This window comes from Chlamydomonas reinhardtii, chromosome 17 (assembly GCF_000002595.2).
Source record: "Chlamydomonas reinhardtii strain CC-503 cw92 mt+ chromosome 17, whole genome shotgun sequence".
Classification (NCBI taxonomy): domain Eukaryota; kingdom Viridiplantae; phylum Chlorophyta; class Chlorophyceae; order Chlamydomonadales; family Chlamydomonadaceae; genus Chlamydomonas; species Chlamydomonas reinhardtii.
In genome coordinates, this window is record NC_057020.1 from 6,271,149 (window position 1) to 6,292,693 (window position 21,545).

Here is a 21,545-nt window from a genome sequence, read left to right on the forward strand (position 1 = left end):
GCGTCGGCGCCCGTAATAAAACTTTGCTCCGGGTATTTAACTGGCCACATGCGTACTGTACTTACACCACAGAGTTTTATTTCGTTTCAGGCATCCACGAAAAGAGAAAGGAAACGTTGCGTAGGCTGTTTCGGACACACGCACTCGTGAAGTATGGCTCCGAAGATTATCTACTTTCCCGTTCGTGGGCGGTAAGTACATATGTGGACGGCGCTGCGATTATTCTCGCTCTGGTGACGATGACATCGTCACCCTGAAGAGCAATGCCGCACCTGAATCCGCGCTTGCTGTAAACTTCATGTAACAGTGCGGAGGCAATGAAGCTGGCGCTGGCAGCCGTAAAGCAGGACTTCGAGTTTGAGCAGGTCGGGCGGGGTGCTTGCCCGGTTCCCCTTGGTGTTTCCAGAGCCACGTCCAGGGCAGGTTCTGAGCTGCATGCGGTCGTGCCACTGTCCACTTATTGCGTCTGTGTGCCCAGTCAATCAGCGATGATATATACGCTTGGGACCGTGCTGCTTCACCTGACTCGTACGCTTCCGTGGGACTTATTCCGCCGCCGTTCCGCCCGTCCCGTGCCCCGCCGCTGCAGGTCGAGTACAGCACCATGAAGGTGCGACGGTATGCGGGAGGCAATTTGCTTGGGGTTTGCAACTGTTGCTGGAGGGCTGTTGTTGCAAATACAGGAGCAACTTTGCATCGCTCGCTTCCCTGCTTGCAGCAGCGTCAGGACCCCAAAATCCTACTTCCCCTCGCACCCTATGTCACGGGCGCCATCCAACTTGTGTGCTCTGTAGGCGCACCCGGACCAGTACCCCTTCGGCCAATGTCCCCGGTAAGTCTTTATACGGGCGGAGCTGTGGGGCACCGTGCGCCCCTTCTGGGATACGCGCATACGATTCAAGGATAGCAAGTGCGCGGGCTGGATGAAGCGAATCAGGGTCTGGGCAACGTGTTACCACCATCTATATACACTCTGGGCAACGCCGTACTTTCTCATAACCGCTATCGCGGAACTGGTCATGCCTGGATCCCCACGCCCGCCTCTTCCTTCCACTTGCCCCTTGTCACTTCGCCGTCTCCTAACTAGTGCGTGGAACCCTATCCTCCCCAACACCACGCAACTGCCAGGCTGGTCGATGGCGACATCGACCTCGTCCAGTCCAATGCAATCCTGCGGTGCGGCTATGGGTGGGGCTAGGTCGACCTTTGGCGCGTGTACTGGACAAGGGCAGTGTCTGTGCCACTCCCACTCGTACTTTCGCCGGCAGGCTCTCAGCCTCACCATGCCGGGCTCCTTCTCCTCCTCCTCCGCACCCCGCAACCATTCTTCCGGATTGGAAATAGGTGCCTCGTCACCCTCACCCTTCATACACACCCACAGCTACCTGGCCCGGCACTACAAGCTGTACGGCAAGGACGAGAAGGAGATGGGCCTGGTGGACATGATCATGGTGGGTGGGAGTGGGTACGTGGGAGAAGGCACGTGTGGTGGTTGCGTAGGTCACTACAGGCCCAAACAGTCGACGGGGGCTGTTGGCTCCAACACGGATGCTCAGCAAGCGGTTCGGATTGCCTGGGCAAGGCATTCTGCAAGGTATACAAATGGGGATCCGCACCCATCTCCCTTGTGGTCCCCAGCCGCCTTGCCGCCGGCGCCCACATGGTTCCCACCCGCTGACCATCTCCTTGTTTCCATCCTGGTTCTGCAGGAGGGTGTGGAGTCGCTGCGTGTCAAGTACCTGGCGCTGGTGTACCAGGAGAAGTTGGTGGGTGGCGGTGGGGGCGCTGGTGGTCAGCATGGTTGCTCTCTGGTGGTTGTAAACAGGAGGTACGGTGGAGTGTGAAGGGTGCAGCTGGCGGCACAACAGGAATGGGGATTTGTGGCCGTGGGGCCTTTCTGCAGGGCATGTGTGGCTCAGGGATGCCAACGTGCTGTGTGGCGCTGGACTGCGGAAGGCGCGCCACAAACCCTCCGGCCCCCTCGCCATCCGACTTGCCCCGCACTCCCTCACCCTTCAGGCTGACGCCGCCATGGACCAGCACTGGTCCACCCACTGCGACCCCAACAACTCCGAGCAGCGCAACGGTAGGCACAGACCGGACAGGGAGGGAGCAGGTAGCAGCCAGGGCGCACGCCCCGTGCATGGCCATGTTTTGCTGTGCTGTGCTGTGGTCGTGGCGCATCAACGCTCACCCCTACATCCCTCTTCTCTCCATTCTCGCTGCCACCTACACAACCCTTCATATTATTGTTCCGCCCTGCTGCTCTCCCTCCCTTACCTACCCTCCGCCGCGGCGGCCCAGGCGGCGCGCACCTGGTGTTTTTCAGCCGGCTGCTGCAGCGCAACGCGGCGGGCGCCGGCAAGGTGTTCGTGGGCGCCGGTCTGACCATGGCTGACCTGTGCGTGTTCGACATCGTGGACCTGCACAACCGCATCTTCCCCGACAAGATGAAAGAAGTGGTGAGTACCGTATGTGGAGATTGGAGAGTAAGGCAGTAGGCTGCGAAGGGACACGTGAGGTAGGTGCGGTGCAATGCCAGGCAACTGGCGGTAACTTCCTCGTCCTTCCTTTGGAGGAGGTCGTGGGTTTGGTTCTGTCTTCTCCGCGTGCCTGTCCTGTGCTGTTGTGCGCGCCAACAATCCCGGGCGGCGACATTTATCACCAGCGCCGCTCGCCCTGCTTCGCCACGACGCCTCGGCCCTCTCCTATGAGTATTATCGCTTGCAACTGTCGCCTCTGCTTGCGCTCTGCTAGTTTGGCTTGGTTTGGTGTAGATTGAGCTGGTATCCAAAACCCCTCCCTTCCATTATCAAAGCATAGGCCACGCCCTCCTCGCTATTTTGCGTTCGGTTTAGTTTGGGCTGGTATCTACAACCCCACCTGTGCCTGTGCTTCGCTTGGTTGGGTTAGCTTGGGCTGGCATTTACACCCCTCCCTTCCCTGCCTTGCTCCCTTCCTTTCTTGCCCCTCCCATCTCCGCCTCAGTACCCCGAGCTGCTGGCCTTCCACGACCACGTGGCGGCACTGCCCGGCATCAAGGAGTACCTGGCCTCGCCCAAGCGCGTGGCGGCCGTGAACGGCAACAACCTGGGCTAGATGGCGGAGGCGGCGTGCGGCGTGCTGTGTGATGAAAGTTATGAAACCGTTGGGGGACTTGTGTGGGAGAGTGACATGATTATTGCTGGCTAAGCCCTGCGCGCGAGATCTAGAAAGTAGAATGACAGGCTGCCACGGAGGGTGCTGGGGCATAGAGGGCGAAGGGTGAAGGCGTGTATGCCTGCATGGGTTTCGTGCTTTCGACCCCGCAGCGATGGTCGCAACAGCAGCAGGGGGGAGTTCTGGAGCTCGGACATTGCCGTGTAGGTGCCGGATGCAACGTGTGCGTGATGCGCGATGTAAGCCTCGCCGAGCTGCTTTCAATCTGCGCCACCTGCCACTTGCCTGGAGGGGAGCACCGCACGCAGCCGACCAGTCAAGTCTCACCTCCCATACCATCACCTCCACACGGTGCAGGGGGCTTCGCTGGAAGCGGCCTGCGGGAACTGGGAAAGCTTGCTGTTTGCGCCCATCCATCAATACGACATGGTTGGCACATGCACATGCGAGGCATTATATCAATGCGTACATATAAATAGTGCAATGAGAGCTTCATGTCTAAATATATTAATGCGCCAACCCGCTTGAGAAGATATACAGCTGATTTGCAGTAAAAATGCAAGAGCTACAGCCATAGTGCAGCTTACAATCGCTTACAAGTATGCCGCCGCGCGCAGCTAAGCGAGGTGGCGCAAGCGCCGACAAAGACAAACCGCTGGAGCGCGCAACTTCGCGGCTGGCCAGCACCGCTGCAAAGGCACTTTCCATTGCTTGTGATAACAGCAAGCATCCGCTTCTCATCACTGAGATTGAGGGCGCAGTCGAGGATTGTGCTGTCGTCATCGCCCGCGCCATCGAGGACTGTGTCAGCGAAAGCGGGGCAGGCCAAAAGCCGGGAGTATGGACGGCGCTTGGGGAGGGACACCTTCGCGAGCTGGTGGTGCTATTCGCTATGAGCCTGCGGGAGTCATGGGGGACGCGCCACCCCGCCGCAGGTAGGCGGGTTTCGCAGCCGTGCCGCCGCTTGGGGGAGGGACGCGTGGTACTTGCAGTCACATGCAGCTGCTTTAAACACCTGGATCGTCAAGCTGCAGACCGTGCTGGAAAGCATGCGCAAGAAGTTGGTCGTTTCTGACGCTGACATGACCGCTGTGCATTCATATGACCATCACTCAACGTCGCAGTGCGCGCCTGGGGCGCGCTCCGCAACAAGCTGGCAATGGAGCTGAAGCACGCGACGCTGGATGCGGACCTGCTGGCGGCCCGCCCCGGCGCCACCACAACGCCTGCCCACTATTTCGCCGGCCTCGCCCGCGCGCTGCTCAACACCCACACGCTGCGCGCCTACGCCACGCTGTACCTGGACACGGCGGCGCAGATGCTGCCGGCGGCCGCAGCCCAGTCGGGCTCCGGGGCAAGCGGCTCGCAGGCGGGCAGGGACCCGCCACGGCGCGCGGTCACGGCAGCGCTGGAGCAGCTCAAGGAGGGCTGTGAGGTGCTGAGTGCGATAATGGGCATCGCGGAGGCCTACGATTACAAGGAGCCGGATGCAGCGCAGCCGCTGCCACTGCCGTTGCCCTTCGCGGTAGATCGGCATCAGCCTCTGGCGAAGCTGCTGTGCCATGACGTGGATGAGAGCGGCTTCCTGGAGGGCTGGTGTCGGCTGCTGCTGGCGGTGTCCAGCTGCGAGGCGGCGGAGGATGAAGTGCCCCGGCTGCTGCACACGATGGCCATACAACTTGGTGAGCAGCCACGTAAAGACAGCGGCCGGACATGCACTTGCTGTTTCATGGTTGCTGCCATCAGAGTAGCCTCAGGTCCCGTGTAATGTTTTAAATTGCTTCGCACGCATATGCTGTTTGCAACATGCAGAGGCGCTGCCGCAGGACGACTGGATTGCGATCGTCGCAAGCAATCTGCAGAAGCACCCCAGCCTGTCTTTCCTCACCAGCAGCCACATGGCAGCCCTGGCGGCAGCAGCGCCACCTCTGCCCGGGGCTGAAGGCGCTGGCGGGGACGTGCGGGGCAACCGCAGTGCAGGTGCTGTGGCCGGCGGCAGCGGGAGCGGCCTGGGCAGCAGTATGCAGCGCGCGTCGGCTGGAGGGAGGGGCTCTGCAGCAGCGCAGGCGCCACAAAAGCGCGAGAGTCCCGCAGAGGCCGACAGCATGGCTCACTGCGCGCCACTCATTGCCGCCGACGGAGGCCCGCTGCGGCTACGCGGCCACAGGCTGACGGCGGCAATCAGCGGCGACAGCGGCGGCGGTGCCTCTTCCGCCCTGGGCAGCGGCAGCAGTGCGGGTGATGACGAGCTGGTGTCACTGGTGCTGGCGCGGCAGACGTTGCGTATATGGCAGGGAACGCTGGAGAAGGTGCAGTCGTCCTTCAGTAATATCTCCCACTGCACCAGTGATGCAAACGCAGCTTCCGACGGGCTCTTTGCCGAACTGGCGCCAAACTTCCCTTTGGCCACAGTCCTTAACTCGGGATTGCTGCGGCCCTGGAATCCGGTTCTGCTACTGCACGACACTGCAATACAGGTCACGGCCTACGGACACCTGGCCCTGCTGCGGCTCCAGGCCGCACTGGGCGCCACGGCCGCGCGCTTGATGCAGCAACAGCAACAGCAGCACCCGCAACAGGCAGACGCCAATAGCAGCACGCTCGCAGCAACAGCAGCGGCGCCCACGGCGGCAGCGGCGCCGGCGGCGTCAGGGGCCTCGGTACCAAGCCCGGGGTCGGCGGCGGCGGGTGTGGAGGCTGCAATACTTGGCATGGTGCGGCAGGCCGTGGCCGTGGAGCCAGACCACTTCAAAGACTGGATGGCCGCGCAGCCTGCGCTCGCTAGCGCGGCGGGCGTAGCCGGTGTTGCCAGTCGGACGGTTGACCGGCTGAAGGCCGGCCAGCTGTCCCATAGCGTGCTCCTGGGGGCAATGCACGCCCAGCGGCGGTGGAACCTCGAAGCCATGGGCCTGAGCGCCTGCGCCCGCGCCGCCGAGTCCTCTGTATCTAGGGCCGTTGCAGCGATGTGCGACGGCACTGATGGGGCCCAACGGCGGTGCAAGGAAGCTGTGGCGGAGCTGGCGGCCATCAAGGCCTCGGCCCTGGCCGTTGGCGGGCGCGGGCCGGGCGCGATCTGCTTGGTGCACCGCTCGTTGCCGTGCGTCATTGATGTGTCGCTGCGTGTTGCGAGCCTGGCGCTGGCGCTGCTGAGCCGCCGGCAACGGCTGCGCCAGCGCACGGTGCAGCAGCAGCAAGAGCAGCAGCAGCGGCGCTCGACTGCGCCGCCGCCGCCGAAAGCCGACCCTGTGAGCGTGCTTTGCACGCTGTGGCGGGCGCTGCTGTGCGCACGCATGTCCCTATCAGAGGCCATGGCCCTGCCGTCCCGCTCCATGGCCGCCACCGGTGGCTACGCAGCCTCGGTGCCGCAAGGGCCGTGGGTGCAGCGGCTGCGGCGGCGGCTGGCGGACCTGGACGGCTTTTGGCGGACAGTGCTGCCGGCAGCCGCCGCGACAGCCCAGGTCGTGCACGCGAGTGGACTGGGGGGCAGCCTCAGCTGGGAGTGGGGCATGACCGCCCGGGCGCTGCGCCTGGGCACGCCCGTGAGCGCGGCGAAGGGTGAGCCGGGACGAGGGGCATGAGGCCCGGCGAAGGGCCACAAGGGCGTGGACAGGCATGAGACCATGCTTGCTCACTGCCACTAACAAGCGGTTTGCAGCTGGGCGCTCCTCGCCCCTCGCTCCTCGCTCCTCCATCTTCCTCCCATGTTGCTACTATTGTTTGCTTTACACGCGCGCAGTCACGCTGGTCACCTCAATACCTGACGTGGAGGCGGCGGTGCACCAGGGCTATGTGCGCACGGTGGAGCGGGTGCTGCGGCAAGCAGCAAGGGAGAACATCGTTGCAGCGCAGGTAGGTGGACGGGGTTGGGCTCATGGCGTCGTACAGGCGTCGCGGCGTGTGCCATGTGCCCCCTGACGCGTGAAGCTCAGAGCCCTGCTTTAAGTGCGTCTATTCGCAAACACATCCCCTTCTGCATAAGAGCGTTGAACCCAGAACTGCTTACCAGACACCTTGACACCCCATGCCCTGCCATGGTGCTACGCTCCCCGGCTACAACTTCACTTCCTCCTTAATCATGAATGTAACCCGCCTTTTCTGTGTGCTCCACCTGAATGCAGGTCTTTCTAGCTGACCTGATCTACCCGACGGCCTGCTTGCCCTGGGTATTCGTGTTCGTGCGCGCGCCGCCGCTCGAGACGGCGTCGCTGCTGGTGACGCTGTCCAAGCTCCTCCGCCGCTCCTACACACGGCTGCCCGGCAACGTCTCGCAGCTTCGGGCCCTGGTGGACGCGTCTGGCACCATCCGCCTGCCCCGGGGTCCCTGCAGGACGTCGTGCGGCCTGCTAACGGTTGTTCGGCGGCTGCTGGGACCGCATGTGTCAGGCTTGATGAGTATCACAGGACTCGCTGCGCTTGAGGCGGATCGCCCCGCTGCACCAGGCGCTACACCAGGCGGTGGCAGTGGTGGCGGCGACAGCGGCAGTGACAGTAGCAGCGGAGGCTCGGGCAACGGCGGCAGCGACGGCAGTGGCAATCAGGAGGTTGTGGCCCGGGAGCGGCTGCGGAAGGTGCTGTCGGTGTGCGTTACTACGCTGCTCTCTGAGGTGGCGGAGGCGGTGCGGCGGGTGGGCTTGGTGTACGAAGTGGAGCCGTTCGCGGTGTCGGGTGACGGACTGCTGGACGGGTGAGTACGGTGCGCTAGGGTGACTAGACGCAAGCAGCTGGGGAGACCCCACGTGGAGTTGTGTGTATGGTGGTGTTGGCCCGTCGGTTGAACACGCACATTGCTAGCAGCTCAGGCATTGTCCACGTGCTCGCAGGGTGACGACGCTTCTGGCCTGGATGCCGCTGGTGTGCCGCACCGCCGCCGCTTTGGAGGCGCCGCCCGCCGGCCTGGGCATGCCCGCCAGCGGCAGCAGCAGCACCGGTCGTGGCGCCAACAGCGGCAAAGGTCCAGCCCCACTGCCGCCGCAGCTGGCAGATGAGGACGTGGAGGTGGCGATAAAGGGGCTGCGGCCGCGCACTGTGGTGGGGCTGGCACTGGCGCAGGCCGAGGTCAGGGCCGTCGCAAAGGACTTAGACCTCAAGGCGCCTGGCGGCCTAGGTACTGCGCTTGAGCAAGCGCTGTGGGCCATGCTGATATTTTCGCCGGTTGTCTTGGGAGGGATGATCAGTGGCTCGGAGGCGGAGGCGGCAATGCCGGGGCCCAAGATCGTCACGGTGGGAGAGAGCATTGTGCGCAACGACTTCTCGCCAATGACCATGGCGATGTTCCGACGCGTGTTGGGCGAGGGCAGGCCACTGGCGTCGCCGCAGCTGCTGGCAAACATTGAGAAACTGTGGACGGCAGCGCAGCAGAGCATGCGCGGACGAGACGGTGGCGGCGCCTGGTTCATTCCGGACCTCAGCACGGCGCCCTTTTCCCACCACAACAAGTTGGTGCCAAGCGCCTTCCGGCTGCCGCGAAGGTTGTGCAGTGTGGCGAGCCGCCTGCTGCTGTGCTGCGCCAATCCCGAATGCGGCAGCCTGGAGGGAGACAGCGAGGCAGGCGCGCGGCTGCTGCGCTGCAGCCGTTGCGAGGCGGCGCGGTACTGCAGCGCAATCTGCCAGAAGGCGCACTGGCCGGAGCACAAGGGCAGGTGCGTCCGCAAGGCGGTCCCCGCTGCACCCGCTGCGGCTAGGAGCGCGTCAGGCGCCGCGGCGGCGGAGGATGACGTTATTAACTTGACAGAGTAACCTTCCCTCGGTTCCGTTCGGATGATAATGTCATGAAGGAGTAGGTTGACTGGTCGTTGTAAGTTCGAGTTTCTACGATGGGAACTGTCGAGGGGGCTTTCGAAGTGGGACGAGCCCTACGGAATATCTGATACAGTTTTGTTAGCAGCCCCACCGCTCTCTAGGTAGATGGGTGCCTATAAGCAGGAGTGCTCAGCTCACGCTATTCATTGATACACTTGTCCCGTAAGCACGACAGTGGGCCGAACGTACATAGCGGTCTGAGGCACGGTACGTCCCCATGTTTCTCCGGACTTCTATGGCGCTGCTACCGAGACCAACTTGGGTATGGCACGAGAAGACTTGCCTTTGATTTCATTCGCGTCGACGCAAGTGTAATGTTGTGAATGCATAGCCGGCACCAAGGCCGCAGTGTCACTCAGGATGGGGGCCATGGCTTTCAGCGCCACTTCAACAAATGTCGGTGCAAAACCATACCGCATTACCGCTGCATTATAATGAGGCCGCGGAGCTCGCTAAGGCCAAACCATACGGTACAAGTAATTATCTGTACACGGCATTGCCGGTTGGGAGGATCAGCGGCCAGCACGGCAGTACAGTACCGCTATCACGCAGAGATTGGCAACGTACAAAAGGTCATACCGGTCATACGAAGTTCACACACCATGAGGAGCCACCAAACAACATGCGGATCCACTGCAGAGTAACGCTGCCTGGACTGTTCCGACAATTGTTCGGAACTTCTCCCAGATCAACTGCCCTGTGAGGCCGACCCACTATACTGTGGTAGACAGCCTAATACGCCAGCAAAGCCATGCAAAAGCAGCTCGTACCGCGCATTTTCGTGCATATCTTCGGCAGAATAGTAGCCGCTATACACCACATAGCGTCGAGCCATTTCCCTTCAGCGTAAAGAGTCATCAGTGGTGAAGAGTTGATATGAGCAATCATTCTTGCAAGCTTCAGGTGCTTGCAAAGAAGAAATGAATACGGTACCTGGCCTCCAAGCAGCTCGATGCACTTTATACACTGCCACCAGCTGCATCTGCTCTACATGCCGCTTCTCGCTTGTACTGGTTTCCACGGCACCCTGGCCCCTACTTTGCCCCGCCCTTCTGCCCCTTGTCCTGCTGTGCCTGCTGCCTCGCTGCCTGCTTCTCCAGTGCCTCGGCCTCCTTCTTGATGGACCGCAGCCGTGTCAGCAGCTGCGCCTTGCCCGGGTTGGGCGGCTGGCGCTCCACGTCATTAGTCATGCGCTCCAGCATGGAAAAGAACCAGCGGTCTGCAGCAGGGAGGCCAAAGATAGCCGTACGCGATGGGTACATGATGTGTGCAGGTGCAACATCTATGCGCGCAGAACAGGCCGAGCGGCCACGAAGGATGACATTTGGCTGTTGGCTGATGTCGAAAACGTTGTTGCGACAACTCATGCCCTTATCGTTAGTCATTATGCCGTGCGGACCCAAAGGGCGCGTCTCTTCGCCGGCGTGAATATAGTCACGCACCGTTCATCCGGAGCGTGTCCACGAGGTCAGACCCGCCGCTGACATACATCTGTAGGCATAATGGTAACGCAACCCACCGTCAGGTGCGAAGCGTGTGGGCAGAACCTCACGCTGTCGAGTGAAGCCGCACGCACCCCAAGCACGGTCCAACCAGCCCACCCCCGCCCCACCACTCTCCACCAAGCCTCTCCACACAGCATTTCCGCAACGAATGTCCACGCCCGGTTTCCTTGCCGCGCACCTGCCTCCGCGCCGCGTCGCTCTCTGCGCGCACCAGTCCGTTGAGCAGCTGCAGCTCGGGCCGCATCGTGGCCTGCTTCACAGCCCAGGCGGCCGACAGCGCCCGCTCCAGCCGGGACGCAACGTCGGCGTTGCCCTCCTTGCGGGCCTGCGGCAGGAGGAGGAAGGTGCAGTGGGCAGCAGGGCTGGCTGGACGGAAACCCGGGAACACTACAACTGTGCTCCCGGCGTGGGCGCTTGCGGACGCCCCGTGGCCAGCCTACCAAGGTGAGATACGTGGACGAAGTCATGAAGAAGTCCTCAGTGAGCGACTCCACGTGCTGGCGAGCCTCCCCCGTGGGGTCCGACGCCTCCAGCAGCTTGGCCAGGAGCTCGGTGGCCCGAAGCTGTGTAACACGCGCGCCGTCGAGGCGGGCGGCGGCGGGGTCCGGTACCGCAGTTGCATGGCAGCGGGTAGTAGCACGATGCGCCTGGACCCGACCGGCGCCACAACCTTGCGGGACAATGGGCATCCAAAATCCTAGCATCCGTGGGCTGCACCTGTGCTTGGCCGCGCTGGGACCGTGACGGAGATGGGAGCGGCACCCCGAAGCCGGCACCTGAACATGATGCATTACGTGGTGTAAGATCGATATCAGCAACTATTTTGCCAGACTCCGAAATGTAATGACAGCGGTAAAGCGTGGCTGCTTTTCTTTTATATGTGCGTGTGAGTTACTAGGCAGGTTTGGGGATGGCTAAATAAAACGCATGGGGGCCGATAATGTATCCACGGGGAGTGATATAGAAGGGCTTTGAGCAATCGCCGAAACCGTGGACCCGATGGGTCAGCGCCCAAAGCACCGATTGGAACTCAGCTGAGTAAACCACCGCACACCTGCATGCATTTGGCAGTGAAACACCGTGGTAATTATGACTTACGACTAAAGAAGTATGGAAATCGACGGCCCGAACTCGCTCGCCGGACTGCACCTCGACCGTAGGCCCCACCAGAGAGGTCTTGATGGCGATAGCTCTTGGATTGACTGGGCGAACCGATTGCCAGAGGGATTGCTGCTAAACGTTGGGCGCCACCTGGATTGCCAAGCGCTGAGCTCTGCTCGCGCTGTTTGCTCGAGTTGGCGGCATGCATTCAGCCTCCACGTCCATAAAGCACAACTTGACGTCGGGAAGCAAAGGGCGCAGCAAGCTCGCGCATTCCTTCGCGCTTTCCTGCGCGCCTTCCCAGCGACCAACGAGCTTGTACTGGACGTGAGCTTCCGCCGCACAGCCAGGGAGAAGATTCAGGCGTCGCTGGATGAGCACTTCAAGGTCGGTTCGGTGCGGCGCTGGGGGGTTTGTAATAGCATGCGGGGGCCGGTTCCCCACCGTTTCCTCCCGTCACTCCCGGCTGGAACTGGGATGTTCGGTGCCCCTGGGGCACGAGCGTTCGGTGTGCGGGGGCGGGACCGCTCTATGGTGGGCCCCAGCGCCCTCCGCGCAGTGGGTTGGCCACGTGCCCAGCCGTAACTGTACTGCGACCGGTGGCCTCGTACTCCTGCGGCTGCCGCGTATTTAGGAGGCCTACCAGCCTTCCACTGTACGAGCCCCACCCGCCGCTCACTCTTCTCACACTGCCACACCGTCCCTCTAATGGTCACTGGTGCAAGCCAAACCACTGGCTCCCACTCCCGCCTGCACAACCTCCCATCCCCCACGTCTCCAGGCGCTCCACGACCTGGGCCTGCGGGCGCTGCAGCTCAATCTGGACCTCAACTCCTTCAACGAGCGGAAGATAAAGCTGCCAGACGTGGCGGCGCTGGCAACCTGGCCGGAGCTGACGCGGCTGACGCTGCAGGCAAGCGAGCAGAGGATCGGACGCAGTAACCAGAAGCAGGTTTCGCTCTGAAGCCGGCTGTCGCGCATTGCAGCCATTGTGCATTCATTTGATGGCGGTAGGTGACTTATTAGCCTGACAACGTCCATGTGCAGGAGTCGGGCTGGCGCTCGCAGCAGCTGCGCGTTGACGCAAGCAGTGTGTTCGGGGCGCTACAGCATTTGCAGGAGCTCACGGTGGTGTGCAAGGTGGGCGTTCTTGCAAAAGTGGGCGAGCGGGTGCACAGGTTGCGGCGGCCGCGTATACAGGGCGCGATATGAGCAATAACGGCCACTTACACTTGCTGTCCGCCTTCGCTGTGCTGACTCACACCTGCACGCGCCATCACAGTACTCGGGCACGGTGAAGGCGCGCTGGCTGCGGCCGCCAAGCCATGCTGAGCAGTTGGTGGCGCGGATGCCCAAGTGGCCGCCAGGCGCTGGGCCAGGCGGGGCGGCGGCGGGGGCAGCCCCTCCGCTCACCGGCTGGCCCGGCTTCAGCGCGGGCGTGCAGCTGGCGGCAGGCGCGCCGGCAGCAGCAGCGGGTGGGCTCGGTGGCGATGGCGATGGCGATGTGGTTCGCGACGACTCACCGATGGAGGACACGACTCAGGGCGGAGGCGGGCAGCTTGCGGCGGGCGGGTTGCAGGCTCAGCCGCCGCAGCAGCAGATGATGCGGCCGGTGGTGACGCAGCACCTGCGCTGTCAAATGACTCAGAACCAGAGCATGGCCAGCGAGCTGCAGAAGGCGATGCGGCGCATGACGCCCGCGCTGCAGGTGCGGGCTGCGAGCGGGTTGATTGCATGCTGGCAATGTCGAGGATAAGGACTTGGGTTAAGCTTGGAGGCCGGCAACTAAGAGGGCTCCGTGAAGAGGGTCAGAGACTGCTTGCGCGCTGCCTGAACCATGCACCTTCATGATGGGCGCCCTATATTGCCGGCAGGCGCACGTGTCGGCGCTGACGTTTGAGATTGTGGAGGAGACGTACGCGGAGCCTGCGCGCGGGTCCACGCCCCTGGACCTGTCGGCGCTGCCGGGCCTCAAGTCGCTTACGGTGAGGGTCGCACTTCTAGCGCTCTCATGCAGCGAGACTGGATGGGTACTACCGACCGCACCGTGGCCCCCGGCTGCATTTTATAGTAGCAACAATGCAGCAAGCGCAAGCGGCAGCGATGCTTCCTCGTCAAACGCTGAGGCCACCACAATACATGCCCACCCATATGGGCTTGAAGCCTTTTGGACCTGCGGCCTTCGGCCTTCGCACCCCCCCCCCCCTCCCGTGTGCAGGTACTGAGCGGCGCCGAGGACGCGCTGGCTAACAGCAAGCTGGACGTGGTGGGCGCCCCCGTGCTGGAGAGCCTGGTTCTGTTTGACGTCAGCTGTGGCTGCTGGTGCTACAACAAGCCGGGGCACGGCATCCCGCCGCGCCTGCTGTCCTCACCGGCGCCGTGCCTGCGCAGCCTGACCGTGGTGGGCTTTGTGGTGCACCAGTGCACCAACCTGCACGCGCTCAGCCTGCTCACTTGCCTGGAGGAGCTGGTGGGTCGGGGTTGGCCGCGAAGGCCGTTGTCATGGCGGTCGTGGTGTGCAAGCGTGGGCCTGGAGCGTTTGTAGGAAAGAAGCAGATTGCAGCACAGCCTCTTCTAGGGTTCCTTTGCGGACAATGGTGTTTGCTTGGCGTTTTTTTGATTGGGCTTGTCCTCGTCCCGTCATGCGCATTGACACCTACCCACCCCGGCCTGCCTCGTCGCACAGCGCCTGGAGCAGCCCGACCCAGACTCGATGGCCGCGGTGACGGGCGAGGTGCTGCTGACGTGGCTGCCACCCAGCCTGCGTGTGCTCAAGCTGCACTCCGTGGTGCTGCCGCCCTGCGGCCTTGACACCGCGGCTGCGTCGTCACCAGCCTCGGGCGCAGCAGGGCGAGCTGGGCCGGCGGTTGCGGCAGACAGCAGCAGCGACTTCGGGGGCGGCGGACGCGGCAGCAGCGGTCTGCTGGCTGGCGCTGCCCCCGTGCCCTTCGCACCGCCAGGGCCCCGCGGCACCAGCTCCCGCAGCCGCTCTCGCGCGGCCGCCGCAGCGGGGCTCCTGCCCGGCTCCTCGCCGATGCCGCACCCGCTCGCTGCAGCCGCTGCTGCTGCGGCATCTGGTGGCAGTGCCGGTGTGGGCAACGGCGGGCCGCACAGTTCGCTGAGCGCGGGCGCAATGGCAGAGCTGCTGTACGGCGTGGCGCCCACCGCGCCGCTGCCACACCTACGGGAGCTCTACTTGTCCAAATGCAAGGTGCCCACGCTGGGCGTGCTGGGCGTGTGCCCTCAGCTGACGTCGTTGGGCGTGCTCAACTGCCTCAGCTGCAGCGGAGCGCTACCGGTGGCGGCGGCGCTGCCGGGACTGCGGCAACTGGCCATCATCCACACGCTGTCCACGGAGCAGGAGCTGGGGCCGTCGGCTATGGGCGGGCCGGTCGGCAGCGGGCTGCCGGGCATGGCTTCAGTGTTTCCCGGGGGCGCGGCCGGCGGCGGGCGGGAGCCGATTGGCACGGCGGCGAGCGCAGCCATGGCGCCGGGGGCCGCACTGCTGGGCAAGGCAGGCGGGCTGCCGGCGGGGTTGGGAGGCGCGGGCATGTCGGGTAACGGCGCGGGGCCGGCTGGGGCTGCTGGGCACGGCTCTACAGCAGTGCACGTGCCGGGCCTGCCACTGCCGCCAGTGGTATGGGGCAGCGACGAGCAGGTGCGCATGACTGCTTGGCCTTGCCCTGCCTTTGGGATGAACGGACGCGCTTACCGACCGTCCGCTGGAAGGTGCTCGTCCATTACGCTTCTTCTTTCGCATGCATCTGACGTCTACACTCACGCCTTCGCATCGGCGGTACAGGTGGCGGCGATTGCGGCCTGCACCGGCGTGACGCAGCTGGAGCTCATCCTGCCGCGCGGCTCGGCAGGCAGCGCGGCGGTGGGGTCGCTGGCGGCCATGCCGAGGCTGAGGCAGCTGGACGTGAGCCTGCCCTGCGGCTTGAGCGAGGGCATGATGGGGCTGGCCAAGCTTGGGCGCGGCGGGCGCCTGCAGCGGCTGACGCTGTGGGTGGACAGCCGCACCTGTGTAAACAGGAACCGCTCGCGGCAGCTGCAGGTAAGGGGACGACAGGTGCACTGTGTGTATTTCACGTGCGGCGTGTACCGTACCGTACGCTCGCGATTGCGCGGAGCTAAGGGTAACTGCACAAGCTGGCGGCGCTCCCTCGCGCAACTGGCAGCGCTGCCTAATGCCCATGCCTGGCCTTGCGTCCCGGTCCCTCGCGGCCTCCGCTGCAGGCCATCCAGCGCAGCCTGCAGGCGCACATGCCCGACACGCTGGTGGAGTGGGCGGGCGCCGAGTCGAGGCACAGCAGCTGGACAGGGCTGGAGGCGCGCGTGTTCAGCCCGCACTAACTGGCACGTTCACGAGGGAGCTAGGACGAGCTAGAGGCCGAGACTGCAGGGTACCAAGAAAGACCTGGGCGCAATAAGAACGTGCGCAGACAGGTCAGGCCCCTGTACTGGGCGCTGTGAAAGGATGCCAGGATCGTACTTGGCTGTCCTCCGGTTTGCGTGGATAGCCACCACGCCTAGGCACGTCAGCTCAAGTGCAGTGCAGGGTTTTAGGGTATTATTAATTCTGTGCGTGTTCAGCTCGAGAGCAGTGGGATTTACTGCAATGGGCGTGCCGGCTTCAGGTGAATACTGCAGGAGAGGGCGTGTGCACTCGTATGCGCTTCGTGGGTGACCACTTAACCACCGCCCCGGTGTAGATTTGGCTCTATTGGGCTTTAGGCGTGGGCCATGGGCTGGGCTCCCGGCACGCGCCGTAGGAGGCCACGCCCGGAGAACGGATGCTTTATGCAAGCGTTGCTCAGCGGCGTAGCACGGTAGGAGGCTACTGCAGTTCCTAGACTAATGGCTTATGGAGCTCGACGCTAATAAAAGGCTGGCGGGGTGGTGTATTGCAATTCTGATGGGTGTTTGTACGGTAGCTCGTAGCAAGGCAGAGCGGTGTTGCGCAGTGTGCGTGTCGCGCCCGGGCCTGGGGTGACCTGCGGGTGCCATTCCGTTTGTGATAGCAACATTTGAGTACCATTGCGCCAATACGACCGCGCAACTATTCTGTGCAATGAGCTCTTGGCGTTTGTGGTGAGGGGGAGCGTGTGAACGGTGCATGACAACGCACGAGTATGATCGTAACGGAGGCGCGATGCTTTGAGCGGCCCAAGGTCAACTAGTGGCCGGAAGGACAAAGGAAACGACATGTGACCGCGCGCATCCGCTGCCGACGTTAGGACTGCTCAGCACGCGCCAGGTCCCGGGTACCACGACAGGGCCCCGGAACGCGATGAAGAACTTTACCGTTGGCTACTGGAGAACGCGTTGTGTCGCGCTAATTATCAAATACCAGCAGCCCTTAGCCTCATAAGCCAATGTGATAGGTTTTGCGACCTAAGTGTGTTACTGGCAGCCAGACTTCAGTGTGTGACTGGCAGCCAGACCCGTATCAGGCATTACGGACAGACGTCAACACGTCAACTCTTCGGCGCGCAATGTGACGTTCCTGTTCCAAGCTGCATAGGTCCGTGCCACGCGTCGCTTCCTGCAGCCGATTGCTTTATACAGCAGGGTGGGCCTACACCATCAGCGTCCATGTTCCCCAACCAAACACTTCACACGTACTCATGCAGACCAACGCAATCGACCCATGCGCAACCGTTTCTGGGCAGACCGACATCGAAGCGTGTACGACCGTCGTAGCATCTAAATGCCCCAGGCTCTCATGCTATCCATATTACGTATGGCCGAGCAAGAGGCGAACGAACACCTACGACCACGTCAGGTCCAGGTTACCCGCTTGGGCAAGCAACCAATACAACAGTTGCTGTGGGGCCATCGTTTACAGCCGGACAATGCCACGGCGCACAGCACTACGGACGGAAGCCATTCAGTACAGCCCTTGTGCTTGCTGCACCGCAGTCAGCGTGAACGAGCCGCCGGCTCCTGTACGGCACCACGGCTGCGTCACCAGGTCATCCTGCGCCGCACACAAAAGTGCTGTACACACTCAATCATGCAACATCCTTCTAATACGGTACCAGAACTCAATGCAACGATTCCCAAAAATGGCAATGGCATATCGCACTCCAACCTACCTGCAGCTGCTTGCATAGCATGAGGTTGCGCCGATGAGCAGCAGCATACCGCTCGCCGCCCGGCGCGAGAGCGCTCGCCACCGCGGCTGCCGCGGCCGTGGCCGCCACAGCCGCCTGCTGACCACCTCCCACCGTCATGTGCGGCTGCGCAGTGCAGGCGTTAAGTAGCGCCTGCGCGGGAGCGACACGTGTGCATCCATCTCGCCAGTCCGCATGCACGAATCTGCTGCACATCCAACCATTCTTTCGCCAACTGCCATGTCACGACTCGCCAGACGCCTTGACAAAGTACCTGCCGGCCCCGTTTCAGGACCAACTCAGGAGCCAAGGCAGGCTACACCCACAAGACCCTTTCTGTACGCTACTGCCATCGCAAAGCCGCAATCCATGCGCCACAACCCCACGCTCACTGCCACAGCGCGGCACGCACCTGTGTGGCCGCGGCCCAGTAGCTGTCGTCCAACAGGCTCTCAGCCAGCGGGAACGCCCGCAGCCGGGCCGAGGCCGCGGGCGTGATGCCGGGCGCGGACGGCCGCGCTTGCCCCAGGACGGCGGGCCGCGGGTCTGCCGCCAGCGAGGGGCGCTGCTCCGGCGCCAGCTGTGAGACCTCCGCGTCCAGTGACTTGAGCGTCTGCAGCAAAGCAGGCCAAGCAGCGAAGGAACGCGGGTTGCAACGACGAGACTCAACAAATAGGCGAGAGCAGAAGGCAGCATTCTGTGCCACTCCGGCCTGTGTGGAAGTCTACTTGACGTATGCCCTGGTCGCCCTCACCTTTTCAAACTCCTGACGCGCTTCCTCGCCCAGGAGCTGTAGCTGCGGTGACACCAACAGCGCGGCCAGCTGCCCCCGGTGTCGGTACAGAGCCCGCCGCTTGCGCGCTTGCTGCAGGACATGGTTGGGGGCGCGGATGACATGCACAGTGTGGGCGTGTGTTAACCCAGAGAGTCAACCTAGCATTGAAACTGGATGCTGGATCCTGCTCCAACCGCGGCGCCTGAGCCCCGCCGTTCCCACCCGGGACCACTCACCACCACTGGGTCCACGGGTTTGGCCGGAGGCGCAGCTGCCGTGCCGCCGCCGCTCGCAGCCTGCCCCCGGTCGCCGTCGGCCCCTGCCTCTAAAACAGGAGGCATGCCACCGCCTTGCCCCCCGTAGCCACGCTCAGCACCAGCTCCACCACCGCCAAGGATCGGTAGCATCATCATCCCACCGCCTGCCGCGCCCGGCAGACTGCCGGCGCCGCGCCCACCGCGTAGCGGCGGTGGCGGCGGCGGCGACGCGTGGCCGCCGGTGCTGCCGCCGCCGCCTCCATCGAGGTAGGCGTTGGACGTGTCTGCGTTGAAGCTGGGCCCGCCTCCGCCACCAGCGCTCAGTGGCGGCATGTCCATGTCCATGTCGCCCATGCCGCCACCCTCCATGTATTCCCTGCCACCCCGAGGCGGAGCCCCGCGTGGCCCGCCGTACGGTGGCAGCGGCGGCTGCTGGCCCCGGAAGCCGCCGCCGCCGCCGCCCCGGAACTCCCAGTCCCAGTCGTCTCCGCCGCCGCCACCGCGGTGGGGACCTGGCGGCGAGACGTCGCCGCGGCGCAGGGGCGGCAGCGGCAGCGGCGGCCCGCCATCGTACATGTCGCGGCCGCTTCCGCTGCCGCGCAGGAAGACGGGCGGCATCATGAGGGAGGGCATGCCCATGCCGGGGCCCATGTCGTGGCCGGCCATGCCCATTCCCATGATGTCTGCTAGCCGAAACAAAGGAGTGTGAGTGGTGCAAGACGCTTCATGACAAGACGTTGTAGGAGTTCAAAAGGCTAGCCTTGTTTCGGTCCTGGCGTCGTGGTGAACCCAGCCCCGGCTACTCGGACTGCTCACCCACAGCAGCATGGGCCTTACAATATCCGCCGTCTTCTGCCGCCCTGGCCTGAAGCTGCCTTGGCAGTTTGCACCCACCTGGCATGTCCAGCGGCGGCAACATCCGGTCGCGGTCCCGGGGGTCCACAGAGCTCCGGTCCCAGTCGCGGTCCCGCTCGCGCTCGCGCTCCCGGTCACGCTCCCAATCGCGCTCCCGGTCCCAGTCCCTGAAGTCGCGATCATCACGGCGGCTGTGAAGGATGAGGGCACACGTTGCGTTAAGGATGGTGTCAAGTACTGCTTTGAGAGTACAGCGTCTTCGTGCCATGCAATACATGCCGAGAACGGCGGGCACATGGCCAAATCTAAGCAGGCTGCCAGCAGCCGGCCTCGGCAACCCATGTTCCGCACCTGTCCCTGTCGTGCTCCCGCTCCCGCTCTCTGTCCCGCTCTCTGTCCCGCTCTCTGTCCCGCTCCCGCTCCCGTTCGCGTTCACGCTCCCGCTCGCGGTCTCGATCTCGGGACTGCAGCGAGCAAACCGCCAGAGGGACATGTGTTGGGGCCAGAGCTTAAGTCCTGAGCTGCCCGGAGTGCAAGCACTGCTGTTCCGACGCGCTAGTGGTACAGGCGGGAACAACAGTTCCAAGATCCAATTGGACGGCAACTTCTCCACCGCACCAGCCACCGAACGAATCGGACACACACCCCGCGCTCCTTGTCCCGGTCGTCTCGCTCTCTCCGTGACCGCTCCCGCTCCTTCTCCTTGTCTTTCTCCCTGTTGTCCTTGCCATCCTTATCGTCCCGCCGTGAGGAGGTAGCCTTCTCCTTGCTGTCGCGCTTGCCATCCTTGCCGTCCCGCTCCCGCTCTCTGTCCTTGTCCTTGGACCGCTGCGGCTGCTGGTGGTGCCCACGGACTTCATCATCCTCACGGTCGCGGTCACTGCGCCCGGCCCACCTGCGGTGGGGTGACCAACACGCAACCAACGTGCTGTGGTTGACAACGCGTGCCAAGACACAAAAGCGCGTTTCCAAATAAGTTTCACCGCCAACTAGAAGGGTTATGGTGTGCGCTTTGCCTGACACCACACCTGTCATCCTCCTGCCGGCTTTCCTTGCCTCTGCCCTTCTCCATTTCCCTCTCCTTCGCCTCAGCTTCCTCCTTGGCGGTTGGCGGCTCCCACACGATGGCCTGCCGCTTGCGTGCTGGACAGGACGGCGAACGGCATCAAGAACAAGGAATAAGCGGTGCATACAGCCGTACGGTTGCCACAGGTAACCCCCGCATGCATGCGATGATTGGTCTATCATGAGCGGCGCCGAGCCTCAACACGGTAATGATGGTACCTACGTCTGTCCGCCGAGTCCTTCTCCGGTGACTCGCCGCGTCGCTTGTTCACGGCCCCGGACGAGTCCGCCACCTGCTTGCTGGACCCGCCGTTGCGCTGCCGGTCCCGGCCACGCCCCTCGTCCCTGCCAAGAGCAACATGCACAGGGGTCACGGCGTGGGCCGGCGGGGACAACAAACACAACAGCCTTCAGGACTGCCGAGTGATCCGCAGCGCCATTGCCCTCATTAACAAGCGGGATGTGTGGTCTTACCGCGAGTCCTCGCCTTTAGGCTGGGCATCTGCGTTCACAGTAAGGGCGGACGCGCAGGTGTCAACCCAGACCCCGCACGAACACAGGTAGTGGTGCACTTCGCTACCCTCAATCCTCTGGTAGGAGCTTAATCTCACCACCCTTGTGCAGTCGCTCAAAAACGGATGGACGCTTTGCCTCAGCAGGCTCTGGCTCGGCATCCTTGTGCTTGCCTTTGCCTCCCCGTCGGCCCCCCATGGCCGATATTTAGCTGATCCTTTCCGAATTCACGGCAGAGCTTGTATTGCAGCAATCAGCACAACAAATCTGACAACAAATAAATAATGTTGCGAGAGCAAGCACCCCTGCGCGGGTGGTTCATATTCACAATATTTGACGAGGAAGGAGACCATATGAAAGCTATGTATCTGTCCAGGGCTCGGTCGACCCCCCATGC

At 63.1% G+C, this 21,545-nt stretch overlaps 5 protein-coding genes across 5 annotated transcripts; 3 read left to right on the top strand and 2 right to left on the bottom strand.

Moving 5' to 3' along the window:
- The first annotated feature begins 16 nt into the window (after nucleotides 1–16).
- Nucleotides 17–3,414, top strand: CHLRE_17g742450v5 (uncharacterized protein). The gene is made up of 10 exons (XM_001701043.2): nucleotides 17–191; nucleotides 308–365; nucleotides 590–610; nucleotides 795–832; nucleotides 1,129–1,176; nucleotides 1,382–1,451; nucleotides 1,710–1,766; nucleotides 2,020–2,086; nucleotides 2,305–2,462; nucleotides 2,989–3,414. Exons 2-10 carry the CDS (start codon nucleotides 318–320, stop codon nucleotides 3,097–3,099), a joined length of 618 nt encoding a protein of 205 aa, XP_001701095.2. The 5' UTR covers nucleotides 17–191; nucleotides 308–317; the 3' UTR covers nucleotides 3,100–3,414.
- Nucleotides 3,415–3,666: 252 nt separating this feature from the next.
- On the top strand, nucleotides 3,667–9,228 carry CHLRE_17g742500v5 (uncharacterized protein). Its single transcript, XM_043072674.1, has 6 exons — nucleotides 3,667–4,094; nucleotides 4,284–4,841; nucleotides 4,972–6,714; nucleotides 6,896–7,008; nucleotides 7,278–7,843; nucleotides 7,980–9,228. The coding sequence occupies exons 1-6, from the start codon at nucleotides 4,052–4,054 to the stop codon at nucleotides 8,893–8,895; spliced, it is 3,939 nt and encodes a 1,312-aa protein (XP_042915133.1). The 5' UTR covers nucleotides 3,667–4,051; the 3' UTR covers nucleotides 8,896–9,228.
- Nucleotides 9,229–9,230: 2 nt separating this feature from the next.
- CHLRE_17g742550v5 (uncharacterized protein) lies at nucleotides 9,231–11,378 on the bottom strand. The gene is made up of 4 exons (XM_001701077.2): nucleotides 10,904–11,378; nucleotides 10,642–10,788; nucleotides 10,401–10,449; nucleotides 9,231–10,177 (listed from the first exon to the last, which is right to left on the bottom strand). Exons 1-4 carry the CDS (start codon nucleotides 11,150–11,152, stop codon nucleotides 9,993–9,995), a joined length of 630 nt encoding a protein of 209 aa, XP_001701129.1. The 5' UTR covers nucleotides 11,153–11,378; the 3' UTR covers nucleotides 9,231–9,992.
- A 128-nt stretch (nucleotides 11,379–11,506) lies between these two features.
- Nucleotides 11,507–16,918, top strand: CHLRE_17g742600v5 (uncharacterized protein). Its single transcript, XM_043072675.1, has 9 exons — nucleotides 11,507–11,951; nucleotides 12,346–12,477; nucleotides 12,612–12,704; nucleotides 12,847–13,272; nucleotides 13,439–13,549; nucleotides 13,783–14,034; nucleotides 14,251–15,222; nucleotides 15,367–15,621; nucleotides 15,804–16,918. Exons 1-9 carry the CDS (start codon nucleotides 11,574–11,576, stop codon nucleotides 15,918–15,920), a joined length of 2,736 nt encoding a protein of 911 aa, XP_042915134.1. The 5' UTR covers nucleotides 11,507–11,573; the 3' UTR covers nucleotides 15,921–16,918.
- Nucleotides 16,919–16,930: 12 nt separating this feature from the next.
- CHLRE_17g742650v5 (uncharacterized protein) lies at nucleotides 16,931–21,476 on the bottom strand. Its single transcript, XM_043072676.1, has 12 exons — nucleotides 21,247–21,476; nucleotides 21,110–21,137; nucleotides 20,859–20,980; nucleotides 20,599–20,713; nucleotides 20,216–20,465; nucleotides 19,922–20,034; nucleotides 19,610–19,761; nucleotides 18,695–19,398; nucleotides 18,438–18,548; nucleotides 18,096–18,296; nucleotides 17,666–17,836; nucleotides 16,931–17,547 (listed from the first exon to the last, which is right to left on the bottom strand). Exons 1-12 carry the CDS (start codon nucleotides 21,344–21,346, stop codon nucleotides 17,458–17,460), a joined length of 2,157 nt encoding a protein of 718 aa, XP_042915135.1. The 5' UTR covers nucleotides 21,347–21,476; the 3' UTR covers nucleotides 16,931–17,457.
- Between the last annotated feature and the right edge of the window lie 69 nt (nucleotides 21,477–21,545).